Below are 15792 nucleotides of genomic sequence, written 5' to 3' on the forward strand. Positions count from 1 at the left end.
ACGGGACATTGCATCAGAATCACCTGCGGGGTTTGTTGAACAGACCGCTGGGCCCCACCCCTAGAGTTTGTGATCCAGTAGGTCTCGAGAACAGCCTAAGAATTTGTGTTTCTAACAAGTCCCCAGGTGATACTGATGCTGATGCTGATGCTGCTGATCTGGGGACATGGATTTAAGGATCTCTAAAGTCAGCTAAATAAAGGTGCCAGTCCTAGAGACCTTCAGGGCAGTTCATGGGAGACAAGTTCTAACACTGAAGAGCACAAACTAGTTCCAAAGACGCGCCTCTGGAAACTGCTCCAGGCCAAAGACCCAGAGAAATGCAGATTTGTCCAAAGGCTCTTTCCCTCTAATAGAAAAGGGCTCTCTACAGACTACCTGAGTAAGGAGGTTGGCAAAATCAAGTTCAGGGAAGAAGTTCGACATGCACACGCTTACTTATAGTTTTAAAAATACCTAAATAGAGTGAAAAACATCAACTGAGTCAACAATGGGATTTTGTTTAAAATCCACAAGACATATAAAATACTGACGACCTTAAAACAGGTAGTGTTAACATCTCTGCCCTAATGGGCACATGCTTTCCTAACACAAAGGCCTAATGAGAACCTCACTCCCTGGGAGGCCCTTCTCCCAAGCATTTCAGATGCACTCCCGGGAGCGGCTCTGGCCCAGATCTGCCGCTCATCTCCCAGAGCCCTCTCTCCAAACGCCTGGTCGGGGCAGAAGGCCTGTACCTCCGTCAGGTCGCTGTTGGGAAGAATGGCCAGGTCAGGCCTCAGGCAGCAGCTGTTCAGCACAGAGTTGTATCTGGAGGACCCAAAGAGACAGCGTCAGGGACACAGGGCGGGCGGCGGGGGAGCCTGCCTAGGGCTGCCTTGTACCTCACGAGGCCAAAATGGAAACATGACAAAGCCAAATATTCCTTGCCTTTCTTCATCATATTCCTTCCCAAACAGGATGTTGTCTCTCAGAGTAGCATTGAGGATCCAGGCCTGCTGGGCCACATAAGCGAAGGTTCCACTGATTGCAACACTGCCTTCTAGAAGCGTCATCTAGGGAGAGAGACACCATCCAATGGCATCGTAACTCAAGACCATCACCCTGTACCAACACAATCCCCACCTTTCATGATGGAACCTAGCTCTGGCAATTTCTTGGCTCTTTCTGGACTCAAATCCAATTCCACCTTTGTTCCAAAGAGAGCTATAGCCCCAAAGAAAATCAAAGTTCTCCTTGCTTATGTGTGATGGAAGCACAGCATAACCCGTAACTCGAAGGAGCAAACACTTCCCTCCGCAGCCTATTTGCTGTGTGCAAACTGTTTAAATTAGGAGAAGTACAAGCAAGAGGTCCTTGCAGAATTCTCCTGGAGAGGATGCTGCAGGGGTTAACAGCTAATCCCTGCCTTGGGATGGGGGCAGACCAACTCAGCTACAGCAATTATCTAGGATGCTGGCTTGACCAGCTACTTCTACAAAATGAGAACCAATGGAAAAAAAAAACAGTCCAGGTTAGACATCACTTAATATTTATAATATTTACATACTGTCCATTTACCAATGATGGGCCTTCTCTGCCCACATGCAGTGATGAACCACGTGCTTTGAATTTTGTGTTTAGTCGCAATGATTAATATGAATTGATTTATCCATTTTACCTTCTTCCATGATTTCTTTTGTTTGGGACTGACAGTAGACATTTGTCTTGGGTCGGGGATGCCACAGCTTTGAAGCAAAGTCTCACTAAGCAGCCTGTGCAGTGCTTGGTCATAAGCCAGTCCTCTCATAAACCCTCACACAGCATGTACACACACAGGTGTGGCCAACTACCCGCAAGCACTCTGATGTGCATTTCAAAGGGTTCAGAAACCCCAGGAGGGTCTACTGTGGAAAGCCGGCACTTTTGGCTGCTGCATGAGCACCGCACACTGCCGTGCTGTCAAGGGAGTCAACTACAGTTCAGGCAGGGCTGACCGGCACGACCCATTTCCCTGCCAGAGAGAGGGCTGCCAGGATTTGTCCAGAAGCAAAGTCTGACTTGGTTTTACCTGACCATTGCCTAGTCAACCCTGGAACAAGGAGCACATTGCTAGATTGCGGAGCAGCACTTAGGGACTGACCTTTTCTTTCCTTCTCCCCTTCCCTGCATCTCTGTCTCCTCACTGGCCCTCCAAATCTGGTTGGTCATCGGAAATCACCTAGGAAGTTTGGTGCCTTTTACAAAGGCCAATGGCTGGGCCCCACCACTGGAGAGTGTCATAAAGCAGAAGTGGGGGAGCTGCCCACAGTGATCTGAACTCAGACAGCCCCAGGCACACTACCCTCGAGGAGAACCACAACTCACCAACTGTGACAGCTGATGCCAAACAAGACAAGGAAGTATTCCAAAACCTGGAGGCTACAGAAGCACTCCTGCCCTGTCTGCTTCATTTCCATTCAGTGGACCTTATCCAACAGGACATAGAGATAATCCTAAGTTTCCGCTCATCTCAACCACCTAACTCAATCTCAATTCTAGTTTAACAAGCACATGGGCACCTTGTTTTTTTTCTGGATTATTTGGTTCTAAAACACAGCAATGATAATGTGTCTCAGCAGGATGACACCTGCCCCTTCCTGTCCCTCACTCTCAGTGCGCTGTTCAGTCCCTGCCTGGAGATGTGTGTGTGTGTCTTCAAGGCCTTGCTCCCCACTGGACCAGGAACGCCCTGATGGCATGACTCTTCAGGGCTTGGGCAGAAAACAGAGTGGCTTTGCTTCTAGATAAAACCCTGACAGTCCTGTCTGACAGCGAGGCTGGGAGTGCTGGCCACCCTGCTTCTTTAGAAGTTAACTCTGTTGGTAGTGCTACAGTGTAGGGTGTCTGTTCATCTCTTATCTCTGCCATTTTCAACACACTGGCATACCTGTGGCACTCAACAGATGCACGCTGAATGAAAGAAGGCACAAGGCCAAATGACTCCAGCTGGGGTAACAGTCAGTCATCTATCGGGCACCCATCAAGCCTCCTTCCAGACAGAAGACTATGAAGGGGTGAACTGGGGGAAACTGGGGTATACGATGCAGGCTGAGGGTTCGTTTCCCCTTTTCCCAACTCCCTTCAGAAAAATCTGTTCATTTTTCCTGAGACTCTTGCGAACCAGAGAAAAAAGAAAAGGACAATAACCAAAATCTTACCTGGCCTAAAATGGCTGAAATGAGAGACGTTTTTCCACTTCCCACACTGCCACAGATTCCAACCAGTTTACCCTGGACAAGGCACACAGAGAGGAGGGTCATTTAGAGGCTACTGACCACCGATCTCTAAGGACTTGCCATTACCTTGAGGAAAAACACATTCACTGTGGTCTACCCACACAGAACTGTCACCCTGATGACTCAGCAAGTCGCTCACCTGTTTTCTCACTCATTAGCCACCCATCTCAAAGGTTTCTCTGGAGACACCCAAGATAACAGGAATGGAAGCCCTTCGGGGAAAGGAAATGTGCCACACACATTCAGGTATCTCGCGATCACTCTCAGGCCCAGCGTCTTTACTATTCCGCTGGTAACCCATGTTCTTAACTGACTTGCTTTTGTTGTCTTTTAGAAGAGAGGGCAGGGCTCTCAAAGAGCATTATATTATTATTATCATTATTTGAGACGGAGTTTCACTCTGTCACCCAGACTGGAGTGCAGTGGTACGATCTTGGCTCACTGCAACCTCTGCCTCCCGGGTTCAAGCAATTCTTCTGCCTAAGCCTCCTGAGTAGCTGGGATTACAGGCATGCACCACCACTCCCAGCTAATTTTTGTATATTTAGTAAAGATGGGGTTTCGCCATGTTGGTCAGGCTGGTCTCAAACTCCTGGCCTCAAGTGATCCGCCCGCCTCAGCTTCCCACAGTGCTGGGACTATAGGTGTGAGCCACTGTGCAGAGCCATCCATGTTCTTAATTTACTTATTTTTGTTGTTTTCCAGGAGAGACAGCAGGACTCTTAAAAATCAGGGTCTATAAATTATTTTCAATAAAATCCATGGATACCATTGCTTCCATTTTTCTACAAAACATTTCAAAATGTTTTGAAATGGAGGAATATTTATACCACCAATCTCACACAAAAGTGGAAAATCAAGACTATGATGAACTGAATATCCTTAGGCAAGATTAAGATTCCCAAAGTAGTGTCGAAAGTTTTCAGGGGATAGACAGATAACCTCAAAAGGGTCACCTGTTCACAACACTATGCTGGTTCAAGCCTCCCTAGGAAGGAAGTGGGAGGGTGGTGGTGGGGACAGAGCATGGATTCTGGAGGCAGATGGGTCTTGATCTCAATCCCTGCTTCACCAGTACTTGCTAACCGTGTGATCTGGGCCCTGATCACATATCCTCATACTGTGTCTCCTCTGGACTCTGAGAACCTTGAGGAAAGGCATTCTCCTTGTAAAACTAAGTATAGCATCTCATAGTTGAACAAATAACTTTTGACATGATCCAGGAGTTTGAACGGTTACTGTGTGGTGGCAACAAGGAGGTCAAGTCACAGGTTCAACCTCCGCTCAGGTCAGTTAGGTTTACGCAGAGAAAAACGCTCTTCTGAAGATTAAATGGTGACTAAGTGAGACAACAACAATGAGAGATGCCTGGAGCACAGAAGACACTTGGCAAACATCACCTCCCTTCCTAAAGAGAAGGCCCAGAGAGAATTAAGGGAACTCTCTTCAAATGGCTAAGCATCTCCCATGTGTCTGTGGGCCCTAAAGGGCAGAATGAAGGTCAACATACAAAGCAAAAGAATACACTTTAGCTGCACGTGTGGAATCATTTTCTAATGGAGCTGATCAGCAGTGTATTAGAGCTGTCTCAATAATCAAGCTAATAGTTGCTAAAGAGAAAGGCTGTTAAGAGTTAACTGAAGTAAGGCCAGATGCAGTGGCTCATGCCTGTAATCCTAGCACTTTGAGAGGCCGAGGTGGGTGGATCACCTGAGATCAGGAGTTTGAGACCAGCCTGGCCAACAAGGTGATACCCTGCCTCTCCCAAAAATACAAAAATTAGCCAGGCACAGTGGCATGTGTAATCCCAGCTACTCAGGAGGCTGACGCAGGAGAATCACTTGAACTCCGGAGGTGGAGGTTGCAGTGAGCCGAGATTGCACCACTGCACTCCAGCCTGGGCAACAGAGCCAGACTGTCTCAAAAAGGAAAAAAAACAGAGTTAACTGAAGTAAAAAAACTGACTTGCATGCCCTTCAATGACACTAACAGTTTCAAGTGGTTTCATTCAGGACTGTCTCCTCTTCTTGCTTATAGCTTTCAAGAGCTGGAAGCTTTCTGTTCTCTTCTCAGTCTAGTTCTGGATCGGCTTACCACGCCTCTCGTCAGTTGCTGATTTTGATCTACACTGCATTCAAACCTCTTCCTCCCTACTTCCAGTTATGTGGACAAACGTTTCTTACTACCTCCCACCAGCAACCCCGGACAGACTCATCTTTCTCCTGGTTACTGCGGTAACAGCCTTGACTGTTCTTGCTGCTTTGTCTCCCCGGCAGCCACTAGAATGATCCTCTTCATACGTAAGTCCAGTCCTGTCATTCTGCTGTGAATCCTCCAAAGGCTCTCTTCCCACTTGGAGTGAAGCTGGTCTCCCCAGAGGCTCTGGCAGGCACTGCCTCTGCCCTTGGCATCCACTGCTCTCTCCCACGCTCATTCCACTCCAATAACAGACACAATCTCCACTTGCGGCCTCTGTGCTTCTGTTGCTTTGGCCTGCAATGTTCTTCCCCACCCACCCCAAATCCACTCTCTCCCTCATCTCCTCTGATCTTTGCCAAATTCTACTTTTTAAATGAGGCCTTCCCTCAAGCAGCCTATTCAAGTTGTAACCACACCTGCTCCCTGCCCCAACAAACTCTCCCCACCCTCCTTTTTTTGTTTTTGAGACTGTGAGTCTCACTCAGAGCCTCACACTTTGCCACCTAGGTTGGAGTGCAGTGGTATGATCTCAGCTCATTGTAACCTACACATCCTGGGCTCAAGTGATTCTCCTGCCTCAGTCTCCCAAGTAGCTGGGACTATAGGCATACGGCCAGCTAGTTTTCATACTTTTTTTGTAGAGACAGGGTTTCATTATGTTGGCCAGGCTGGTCTTGAATTCCTGGGCTCAAGCGACCTGCCCACCTTGGCCTCCCAGTGCTGGGGTTACAGGCATGAGCCACCATGCCCACCCTCCGTCCCCTTCTGTCATAGTCCTTATCACCATATGATACGCAATATGTTTTATTTGCTTACTACCTGTCCATGCCCGCTAGAATATACACTCCAAGAAGGATGGCATTTTTGTCTGTTTCGGTTTCTGTGGCTCTATGCCCAGCCCTACCAACGCATCTGGCACAGAGTTTGATACTCGTAAAATGGCTATTGAATGAATGAGTATATATGCATCTGGGGCCCTCTGGATGACACAGCCCTGTGAACATGGTGCTGGTTCAAAAAAATGGCTGTATTTTAAAGGCTTTGAATCTGGTATCTCTGTCCCACCGTTCTCTGTAGGGGGCCCTCCGAGATTCCAACCCTGTGCTACCTGGGCTGTGACACCATCTACCTAACGATCCTTAACTTACATTAAAGATAAATAATTACAACACAATTGCTGTCACAGTAGCACTGAGAATATCTATTATGTGCCAGGAACGATGCACAGCCTGGTGCAAAAGGGGCCCTCACAGAGTTGTAACAATAAGAAATAACTGTTACAGCTCACATACAACTATAATAGAAATCGCTTTAGGGCAAAATCCTGGAAAATCCACTTGAATGCTTCATTTCCTTGCTTATAAAACAACCACCTCATAAGATTAGTTCTTATTAATTTCTATTGCTAAATGCCTTTTTTAAGAGTTAGAACTGGTCCAGTTTGCTTTTTAGTTCAAAATCACTCCTAGCCACAAAGCACTTTGTGGAAAGGTGGCAGATCAGCATGGGGTGGCGCAGGGGGGCATGAGCGGGCAGGAGGCGGGCGGGAAGGCAGGGAACGGACCGCTTACCTCCTGGATCTCCAGGTCGATGCTGTGCAGCGTCCTCTGCAAGCGCAGGTGCCCCAGGTGGATGTGCTTGCCTTCTTCCTCTTCGGGACTAGGCCGCTCGTCACTGTCCAGGAGGAGGTGGCCTTTTTGCTCTGCCAGCACCGCCTGATGCTCAGTGCGCTGCAGCTGCCTCACCTTCTCTTTCTTGCCCCTGGAAGCCCTCTTGTCTTTTTTCATTTTGGGGGTCAGCTTGGGCGAGTTCTGGATACTGGAGTGGGAGGAGTCCCATGCCAAGGTGGCATTTTTCATCTCTATCTTGATGTGAGGACTGGCTGGTTTGTTCTTTATCATGTGAACCTCTTCCATTAGAAACAAACTCTGATAGGAGTTGTGAGAGAGGTGCAAAGATGAGACACTGGATCAAGACCAGGGAGACAAGCCTAGGGCGTACACTCACGCGGCAAAACACATCAGGGTATACAGTGGAAGGAAGCTGAAGGGCAAAAGGGAGCTCATTAGTGCAGCCCAGTCTCAGGCCCATCGAGGGGTCACGGGAGTGTGGGGCAACCTCAGGAGGTCCAGGGGCCTTGTCAATGACCCAATATTCCGCATGACAAATTACAGGCTAAACTGCCTTTCTCCCTCAACTGATCTAACTAGACCTAATGACACTGAACTGATTGGCACGTAGCCCCTTGTTCTGAGTAGTAAAAAGCAGGGAGGAAAAGCAAAGGGCACGCTGACCTCCAGTACAGATGCTCACTACGTGTTTTCCTTCCAGACTCCTGCAGAATCCAAAAGCCTGCCCGCTTCCCATGCGTATCTAGGAGTAGAGACTGTCACAGGCTTATGCTGCTGTCATCAGAAAAGAGCATCGAAAGTTTCATCTACCATAGAGAACATCTTCTTGCCAAGAAACTCTCATATCTTCAAAGCCTTGCCTTGGAGCTTGAGAGTTCAAACAAGCAAAGGAATGGGCTTGCATGGAAGCGAAGGATATCTCCCTGAGAAACACCCCTTGGGAAGGGAACAAGACACTTTCCTCCCACTCATTCCCAGAGAACCCCTGAGTTATGTTAAAAGGATATTTTTTGATACAGAGTCTTGCTCTGTTGCCCTGGCAGGAGTGCAGTGGTGCAATCTAGTCTCACTGCAACCTCCACCTCCTGGTCTCAAGAGATTCTTGTGCCTCAGCCTCTCAAGTAGCTGAAATTACAGGCACGTGCCACAGTCCCGGTTAATTTTTATATTTTTTTTGTAGAGATGGGGTTTTGCCATGTTGGCCAGCCTAGTCTTAAGCTCCTGGGCTCAAGTGATCTGCCTGTCTCAGCCTCCCAAAATGCTAGGATTATAGGCATGAGCCACCACCCCTGGCTGAAAAATGAATTCTTGAAGAGGGAAATGTTTCTGAAATTAAGATGTGAAACACTGACCATAATAAATCACAGCCCAGGATTTTCCCATAAGGCTTTGAATCCACTTCTAATAATGCTCTTAAGCCAGTGATCTTCTCTACAGAATGCTATACCAGTTGGATTCACAGTATGATTTAAAATATATTTTTTTTAATTAAAAAAATTTGAAACATTACAAGATCTTTTAGTGTCAGGACTCTGCTTAGTTACTAAGAACCCCTCAACTAACTTAAAGTTTGCAGGTGCTATTAAGTATCATACATGATCCCTCTCCCCAAGAACACACACTTTCTCTTGGATTCTAAACTTCTAAGCTTGCTCTTTTAAGCTCTCCCGTAAGTCCCCGTTCTCCCATTCATCCCTGATCCTTTCTTCCCTGCTGTGTCACGATTCTAAACTTTTAAGATCATCCTCACTCTTGAGAAAAACCTTAGGTGTAGCCCCTGCTTGCTGAAACAGCTGCTGGTTTCACTGGTTCAAAGCCTTCCTGAGAGACTGAGCTATGAGTAACATGCCAAATATTCTCATCACCTTCACAGAGTAAAACCACCTGGTGACAGAGTTGCCATCATTTCTCTCCACTAAAGAGATATCCAAAGGACAAAGGTCTTTTAGGCCTCAACGAACTATTAAGAAACATGCCAGGATCTACTGGTTTTCACAGCTCTAGCCCTGTTTCCTTCCTACTCACTGCAGTCTTACCCTCCTACCAGGAGGGTTTCAGCTTCGGGTCACTCTGCCCTGACATGCGAAGAGGCAGACACGGGCCTCCCCATACTTGAACTTGTATCTACTTGAATTTGTACCTGTTAGAACAACAGAATCTTAGAAATAACATAAACTTATAAACCATAAGCCTCAACTTTATTACAGGACACTCACCATGAAAACACTACTCATTCACTAGAAGAATCAAATCAGAATGAATCTGGTGACAACAGAAGAGGGGCTACTCACAGCATTGCCAGATAAATATAAGATGCCCAGTTAAATTTATTTATTTTTTGAGACAAGGTCTCACTCTGTTGCCCTGGCTGTAGTACAGTGGTGCAGTCTCGGCTCACTGCAACTTTTGTTTCCAGGGTTCATGCGATTCTCCTGCCTCAGCCCTCCTGAGTAGCTGGTGAGCGTCTGCCACATGTCCAGCTAATTTTTATATTTTTAATAGAGATGGGGTTTCACATTTTTGGCCAGGCTGGTCTCAAACTCCTGGCCTCAAGCGATCCACCTGCTGTAGACTCCCAAAGTGCTAGAATTACAGGTGTGAGCCACCATGCCCAGCCCCAGTTAATTTAGATTCTAGAAAAGCAATAATAATTTTCCAGTATATTTCATACAGTATTTCGCTGGGTGTTCCGTGTCTGTATTTGCTACAGCTAGCCACCCTATGCCACTGGAAACAATCAGTGCAGCTTTGCACTGCCTTTCTACAGGTTATCAAATCAATAAATTACAGGTTACATAAATACATTCGATTATCCACACGACCCAACAGGAAGCCACAAGTTCCCCTGCAAGATGCACTTGCAGAGTAGGTGAAGTAGAGAAAAGACCACACCTGCAAATCTACCAGACCTCCGACTCCCATTCAAAAAATAAGAAAGAAAATGGTGTAAAACAAAACAAAAGAGAAGAAAAACAAATAAGTAAATAAAAGAAAAAAGAAAAAAAAAAAAGAAAACGGCTTAAAACAAGACCCAGGGTGAAAAGCAGGCTTTGTAACAGCATCACTGAGTTTCAAACTCTGTAAAAATGAATCGAAGAAGCAAGTCCTAGCCTTGTTATTCTATATTCCACCTTCTAAAACCAATGGGAGAGCGGACGCTTCTGGAGAGATACAATCCCAGGAGCAGTTTTGTTGTTGTTTTCAAAAGGCTGCCTTACATGGTCCCCCAAGATTGAGGCAGGCTTCCTTTAATGTACTCAGAAACATAATAAACAGTTGCCTTACACCTAAAAAATAGCCTCCAAACCCTCACAAAGTCAATGTCATTCCAATTAATAAACACCCGAAGATAAAAGATGAAAGAACTGGCTTAGAGTTGGGGAGGAATTAGGTAATAGATAATAAACCCTTGTTATCTTTTTTTTTTTCTGAGACAGTCTTGCTGTGTTGCCCAGGTTAGAGTCCAGTAACCTCCGCCTCCCAGGTTCAAGTGATTCTCCTGCCTCAGCCTTCTGAGTAGCTGGGATTACAGGCACATGTCCCCACACCATGCTAATTTTTTGTATTTTTAGTAGAAACAGGGTTTTACCACGTTGGCCAGGCTGGTCTTGAACTCCTGACCTCATGATCGTCTGTCTTGGTCTCCCAAAGTGCTGGGATTACAGGCATGAGCCACCAAGCCTGGTCATAAATACTTATTATCATATGCCAAGCATCTAATTAAAAAAAGAATAAGAAGGAAAAAACAGACCAAGACTGCCAAAAGGAATAAGATAGAAGGGGTCTAAAGTCTCATGGGGCCTCATGTGGGTGATGTTGCTTCTATTATTAACTCTGAAGCTTCCTGGAGAGAGGAGGGACCGATGATGTGAAAGCCACCTGCTAATCTAAGTCCTCACTAATAAGTAGGAGACCAGAGCCCTTGAAAAACAAGGGGAGGACCAACCTACACTACACGACCTTACTTCATACAAAGTGCTATATAATCCATTCACTAACACGAATAAAATGAATAGTGGGGAGAACTTATGGTCAAACATTTGCTCTTACCCACGACTGGTTATTGCAGATTCAGCAAAATAAAGCTCTGAGTCCCATTAAACCGTTTTTTTTCATATGACTCTGGCTCTTGGTCTTCTAAGCAACAGCCACACTGGGGTGGGGGAGGGGCACATTCGAGGGCTAGCTTTCTTCCTTTCTCCTTTTCTTTCTTCCTTCCTTCTTTTTTTTTTTTTACAGATAGAGTCTCACTCTGTTGCCCAGGTTGGAGTGTAGTGCCATGATCCCAGCTCATGGTCCAGGTCCAGTAGGAGAGGACCAGAGGATCTCCATTTGTGGTATTTCTTTTCTTTTCTTTCTTTTTTTTTTTTTTTTTTTTTTTGAGATGGAGTCTTGTTCTGTCACCCAGACTGAAGTGCAATGGTGTGATCTCGGCTCACTGACACCTCCGCGTCCTGCGCTCAAGCAACTCTCCGGCCTCAGCCTCCCGTATATGTGGTATTTCTAAAATACCCCATCCCTGAGGGCTCCCTGACCTGTGCTCAGTGCGGTGTCAACCTCCTGGGCTCAAGCAATCTTCCCACCTCAGCCTCCCAAGAAGCTAGGGCTATGGATGCACATCATGTGCCTGGCTATTTTTTAATTTTTTTGTAGAGATGGGGTCTTGCTGTGTTTCCCAGGCTGGTCTTGAACTCCTGGTCTCAACTGATCCACCTGCCTCAGCCTCCCAAAGAGCTGGGATTACAGGTGTGAGCCACTACACCTGGCCAGGACTAGCTTCTTGATCAAATAAAAGTCACGTGGTTAACTGCAAACAGAATATAAGCAAATCCCAGGAAGCCAGTTACCATGTTTCTTAAGAAGAAAATACAATCTGTTTTCTCCTGAACCTCCAAGATGATTATATTCATCCCTCAGACATGTGAGCTTCAAGCCTTCACATCACCAAGATTGCTTCTGTATTCCTCTCACTGGCCAAGAAAGACAAGTAGGGACACAGGAGCTAATCTACACCGTGGCAACATCAAGGAGTTCTGGCCCACATGGCATCCCCTTTTTCTGTTAAGTATTAACCACTATCAAATATCTATTTCTCTCCACCCTCCCAAATGTACTCCTGTTTGTACCACGTATGTGTATTATTCTGAAGGAACAAAGAACACAGCCAAGGTATGATCAACTAACCACCTGCAAGAAAAGAAGCTGATACTTACTTCACTGCACTTCTCAACATGATCTAGTTTTATGACTATTTCCATGTCACTGCCTTCCCTGAATCATGAGGAGCAACCACCGGGCAGGAAAAAGAAAGCATCAAAAAGGACACAGCATGTCAACCAATCACAGTGACAGCAGCAAAGATCAAAGGGAAGACGCCTGACAGTGCTGGTCCTCTAGGTGAAGCCACTGCGAGGCCCAGTTACAACATAACCATGTCAGGCCCAGGTGGAAGGGGCTAGCTTTAAAGGGGAACACTGCAATCCTGGGAGTCCAGACACGGATGTCCACAAGAGGTAAAAATTCACATTAATTTAAAAAGGTGACAAGACTCATCCCTCAATTCAGTCTCCTCCACTGCTCCCTTTTTCTTATCAACTTGCCAAAAGGCCAAAGGAAAGCCTACGGCCAGCGTGGCCAGCGTGGCCAGCCTGTGTGGCCCCTTGAACAGAGGCAGCAGTTGATTGTATGGGGAAGGCTCCTGACACAAGGGCAGAGAAAGGAGCCACTTACCTTAAATCTGTCAACAGCCACCGAGGCTTCTGAGAGGGACTTTACTGAAAATGGTGTTACTTTCAAAGCGAAAGTCATGGAATTGAAGACTGTCACCACTGTGAAAGCCTGAAAATAGAAGAAACTGTGCCTGATTATGCCATACAACTAAAGTAACGCGACACCATCAATTTCCTCTCAGGTGTTACAAAGCCTGCAACTTGACTGTCAGATGTTACTACAAGTCAATTACTTTTTTTTTTTTTTTTTTGAGACAGAGTCTCACTCTGTCATCCAGGCTAGAGTGCAGTGGCATGATCTCGGCTCACTGCAACCTCTGCCTCCCAGGTTCAAGCAATTCTCCTGCCTCAGCCTCCTGAGAAGCTGGGATTACAGGCATGAGCCACCATGCCCGGCTAATTTTTATATTTTTAGTACTGACAGGGTTTCACCATGTTGACCAGGCTGGCCTCAAACTCCTAAGCTCAAGTGATCTGCTTACCTCCACCTCCCAAAGTGCTAGGATTACAGGTATGAGCCACTGTGCCTGGCCACATTTTATTTTTAAAGTCAAGTTTTTGAGAACTTCAATTAAAATTGTCAGTAAATATGAACCACAGGATGTTCTGTAATTTCAGAATTAAACTCAAATGTAGATTGAAAAGAACTCATACACTATTTGTGCATAAGGGCTGGCTGCTCCCCATTCTTCCACTTCCCAGCTTAATCCTATGAATGAAAAAATATCTACTAATCCTTGGGGGAACCTCCAGGTCCAGTAGGAGAGGACCAGGGGGACCAGAGCATCTCCACATGTGGCATTGCTTTTTTTTTTTTTTTTTTTTTTTTTGAGACGGAGTCTCTCTCTGTCACCCAAGCTGAAGTGCAGTGGCGCAACCTCGGCTCACAGTCACCTCCACCTCCTGGGCTCAAGTGACTTTCCTGCCTCAGCGTCCCACATACGTGGTATTTCTAAGATGTTCCCCATCCCTGAGGGCTCCCTGACCTGTGCTGCTGTCAGATCGAAGCCCAGGGTCATGTGAACAGAGAACGTCACTACGCTGGCAATCACCACCACAATGGGAGCCACACCCACAGTGATGCTCTGGAAGTACCCGGCTTTTTCCAATATCCGACGCTCCTCCTCCCGGATTTCTATGAATAAAAAGCAAGCCAGTTTCAAAGCAAGTTAAAAGAAACTTTGCGATGTTATTCTTCCACCTCCAAACAAGACTCCATAGGTCTCCAGCCACCTTTCAACACCCATGACTATCAGTTCTACCACTAACGCTGGTATATAAGGCTGAGGTTTGAAATGGATCAAGTCGCAGGATGAATCCAACAGAAAGCAGTCATTCTACATGAACACAATGATCATATGTTATGATACCTTTTTCTGATTCTTCTTATAAATTTCTTATTTAGAGAAGGAATGAACACATTAATGGTACCTATAATTAGCAGTTTCGTTTGCTCACCCAGTTGTTGTTTACTTTTTGCCTAAAGAATTATAGGAGAGACAACACAATGGCACTGGAGAATTAAAAAGGGACTGAGAGGTCGGGTGCAGTGGCTCACGCCTGTAATACCAGCACTTTGGGAGGCCAAAGCAGGCAGATCACCTGAGGTCAGGAGTTTAAGACCAGCCTGGCCAACATGGTGAAACCCCATCTCTGCTAAAAATACAAAAATTAGCCAGGCATGGTAGACACCCCTGTGATCCCAGCTACTTGGGCAGCTGAGGCAGGAGAATCACTTGAACCCAGGAGGTAGAGGTTGCAGTAAGCTGAGATTCCACCACTGGATTCCAGTCTGGGCAACAGAGCGAGACCTTGTCTCAAAAAAAAGGTGGGGGAGGGAGGAGACTAAGAGTTCCTAGAGTGCCTGCTGTATGTTGGCAGTAGGAAAGAATCTTCCATACAAAAAAGCAGTAATGACGACTGGAAGATAGGTGAAATATAATTTCTATAGGCAGAAAGAGTTTTCTTAAATATCTGCAAAAGCAACCCACTTATAGCAAAGCAACCATAGAGTACTAAAGATCATGGAGCAGGAAGTAAAACAAGAAAATGGTATGATACTTTTCTTTCAGACAAGGTCTTGCTCTGTTGCTCAGGCTGGAGCCCCAACCTTCATGGCTCAAGCCATCCTCCCACCTTAGCCTCCCAAGTAGCTGGGACCACAGATGTGCACTACCATGCCAAGTTAATTTTTTATTTTTTGTAGAGATGAGGTGTCACTATGCTGCCCAGACTGGTCTCAAACTCCTAGTGATCCTGTCTCTCTTTCCAAAGCGCCAAGACTAAAGGCATGAGCCACCTTGCCTGGCCACTATTTTTTTTTTTTTTTTGAGATGGAGTCTTGCTCTGTTGCCCAGGTTGGAACACAGTGGTACAATCTCAGCTCACTGCAACCTCTGCCTCCTGGGTTCAAGCAATTCTCCTGCCTCTTGGCCTCTTGAGTAGCTGTGATTACAGTCTGTGCCACCATACCCAGCTAATTTTTGTATTTTTTTAATAGAGATGGGGTTTCACCATGTTGGCCAGGCTGATCTTGACTCCTGACCTCGTGATCCACCCGCCTTGGCCTCCCAAAGTGCTGGGATTACAGGCATGAGCCACTGCACGCAGCCAATGTATTTTTTAGTAGAGCCAGGGTTTTACCATGTTGGCCAGGCTGGTCTCGAACTCCTGACCTCAGGTGATCCACCCACCTCAGTCTCCCAAAGTGCTGGGATTGCAGGCATGAGCCACTGCACTTGGCAAATACTTAACTCTTCTAAGAGACTATGCATTGACCTTAAAGGTATTACCACTGCCTGAGGTACTGGGAACTAGCTTCACAGCTAGTTTGTAAGTCACATAAAATCACTGAACTCCTTACTTTAACATGTATTATACACCTTGGCCATGTGTATAACAAGCAAAACACACTTTTCAAATTAATACATACAGGTAAAGACACCAGTCAGGGGCTGACAGATGAGGGGAATCTCA

General features: G+C 46.2%; 1 protein-coding gene across 6 annotated transcripts in view; it reads right to left on the reverse strand.

Moving 5' to 3' along the window:
- ABCC5 (ATP binding cassette subfamily C member 5) overlaps nt 1–15792 on the reverse strand; it is a 90396-nt gene that overhangs the window by 39777 nt on the left and 34827 nt on the right. For 5 of the 6 annotated variants that reach the window (XM_035274612.2, XM_035274613.2, XM_035274614.3 and 2 more), the window contains 6 exons: nt 13803–13951; nt 12818–12925; nt 7028–7384; nt 3180–3251; nt 931–1055; nt 738–810 (listed from right to left, as the gene is read on the reverse strand). In XM_035274612.2, coding sequence (XP_035130503.1) covers nt 738–810; nt 931–1055; nt 3180–3251; nt 7028–7384; nt 12818–12925; nt 13803–13951 — 884 coding nt within the window. Of the gene's footprint in view, nt 1–737; nt 811–930; nt 1056–3179; nt 3252–7027; nt 7500–12817; nt 12926–13802; nt 13952–15792 lie in introns of all 6 variants that reach the window. The other variant, XM_078350339.1, reaches the window with a different exon arrangement.

Source organism: Callithrix jacchus, chromosome 15 (genome assembly GCF_049354715.1).
Source record: "Callithrix jacchus isolate 240 chromosome 15, calJac240_pri, whole genome shotgun sequence".
NCBI lineage: Eukaryota > Metazoa > Chordata > Mammalia > Primates > Cebidae > Callithrix > Callithrix jacchus.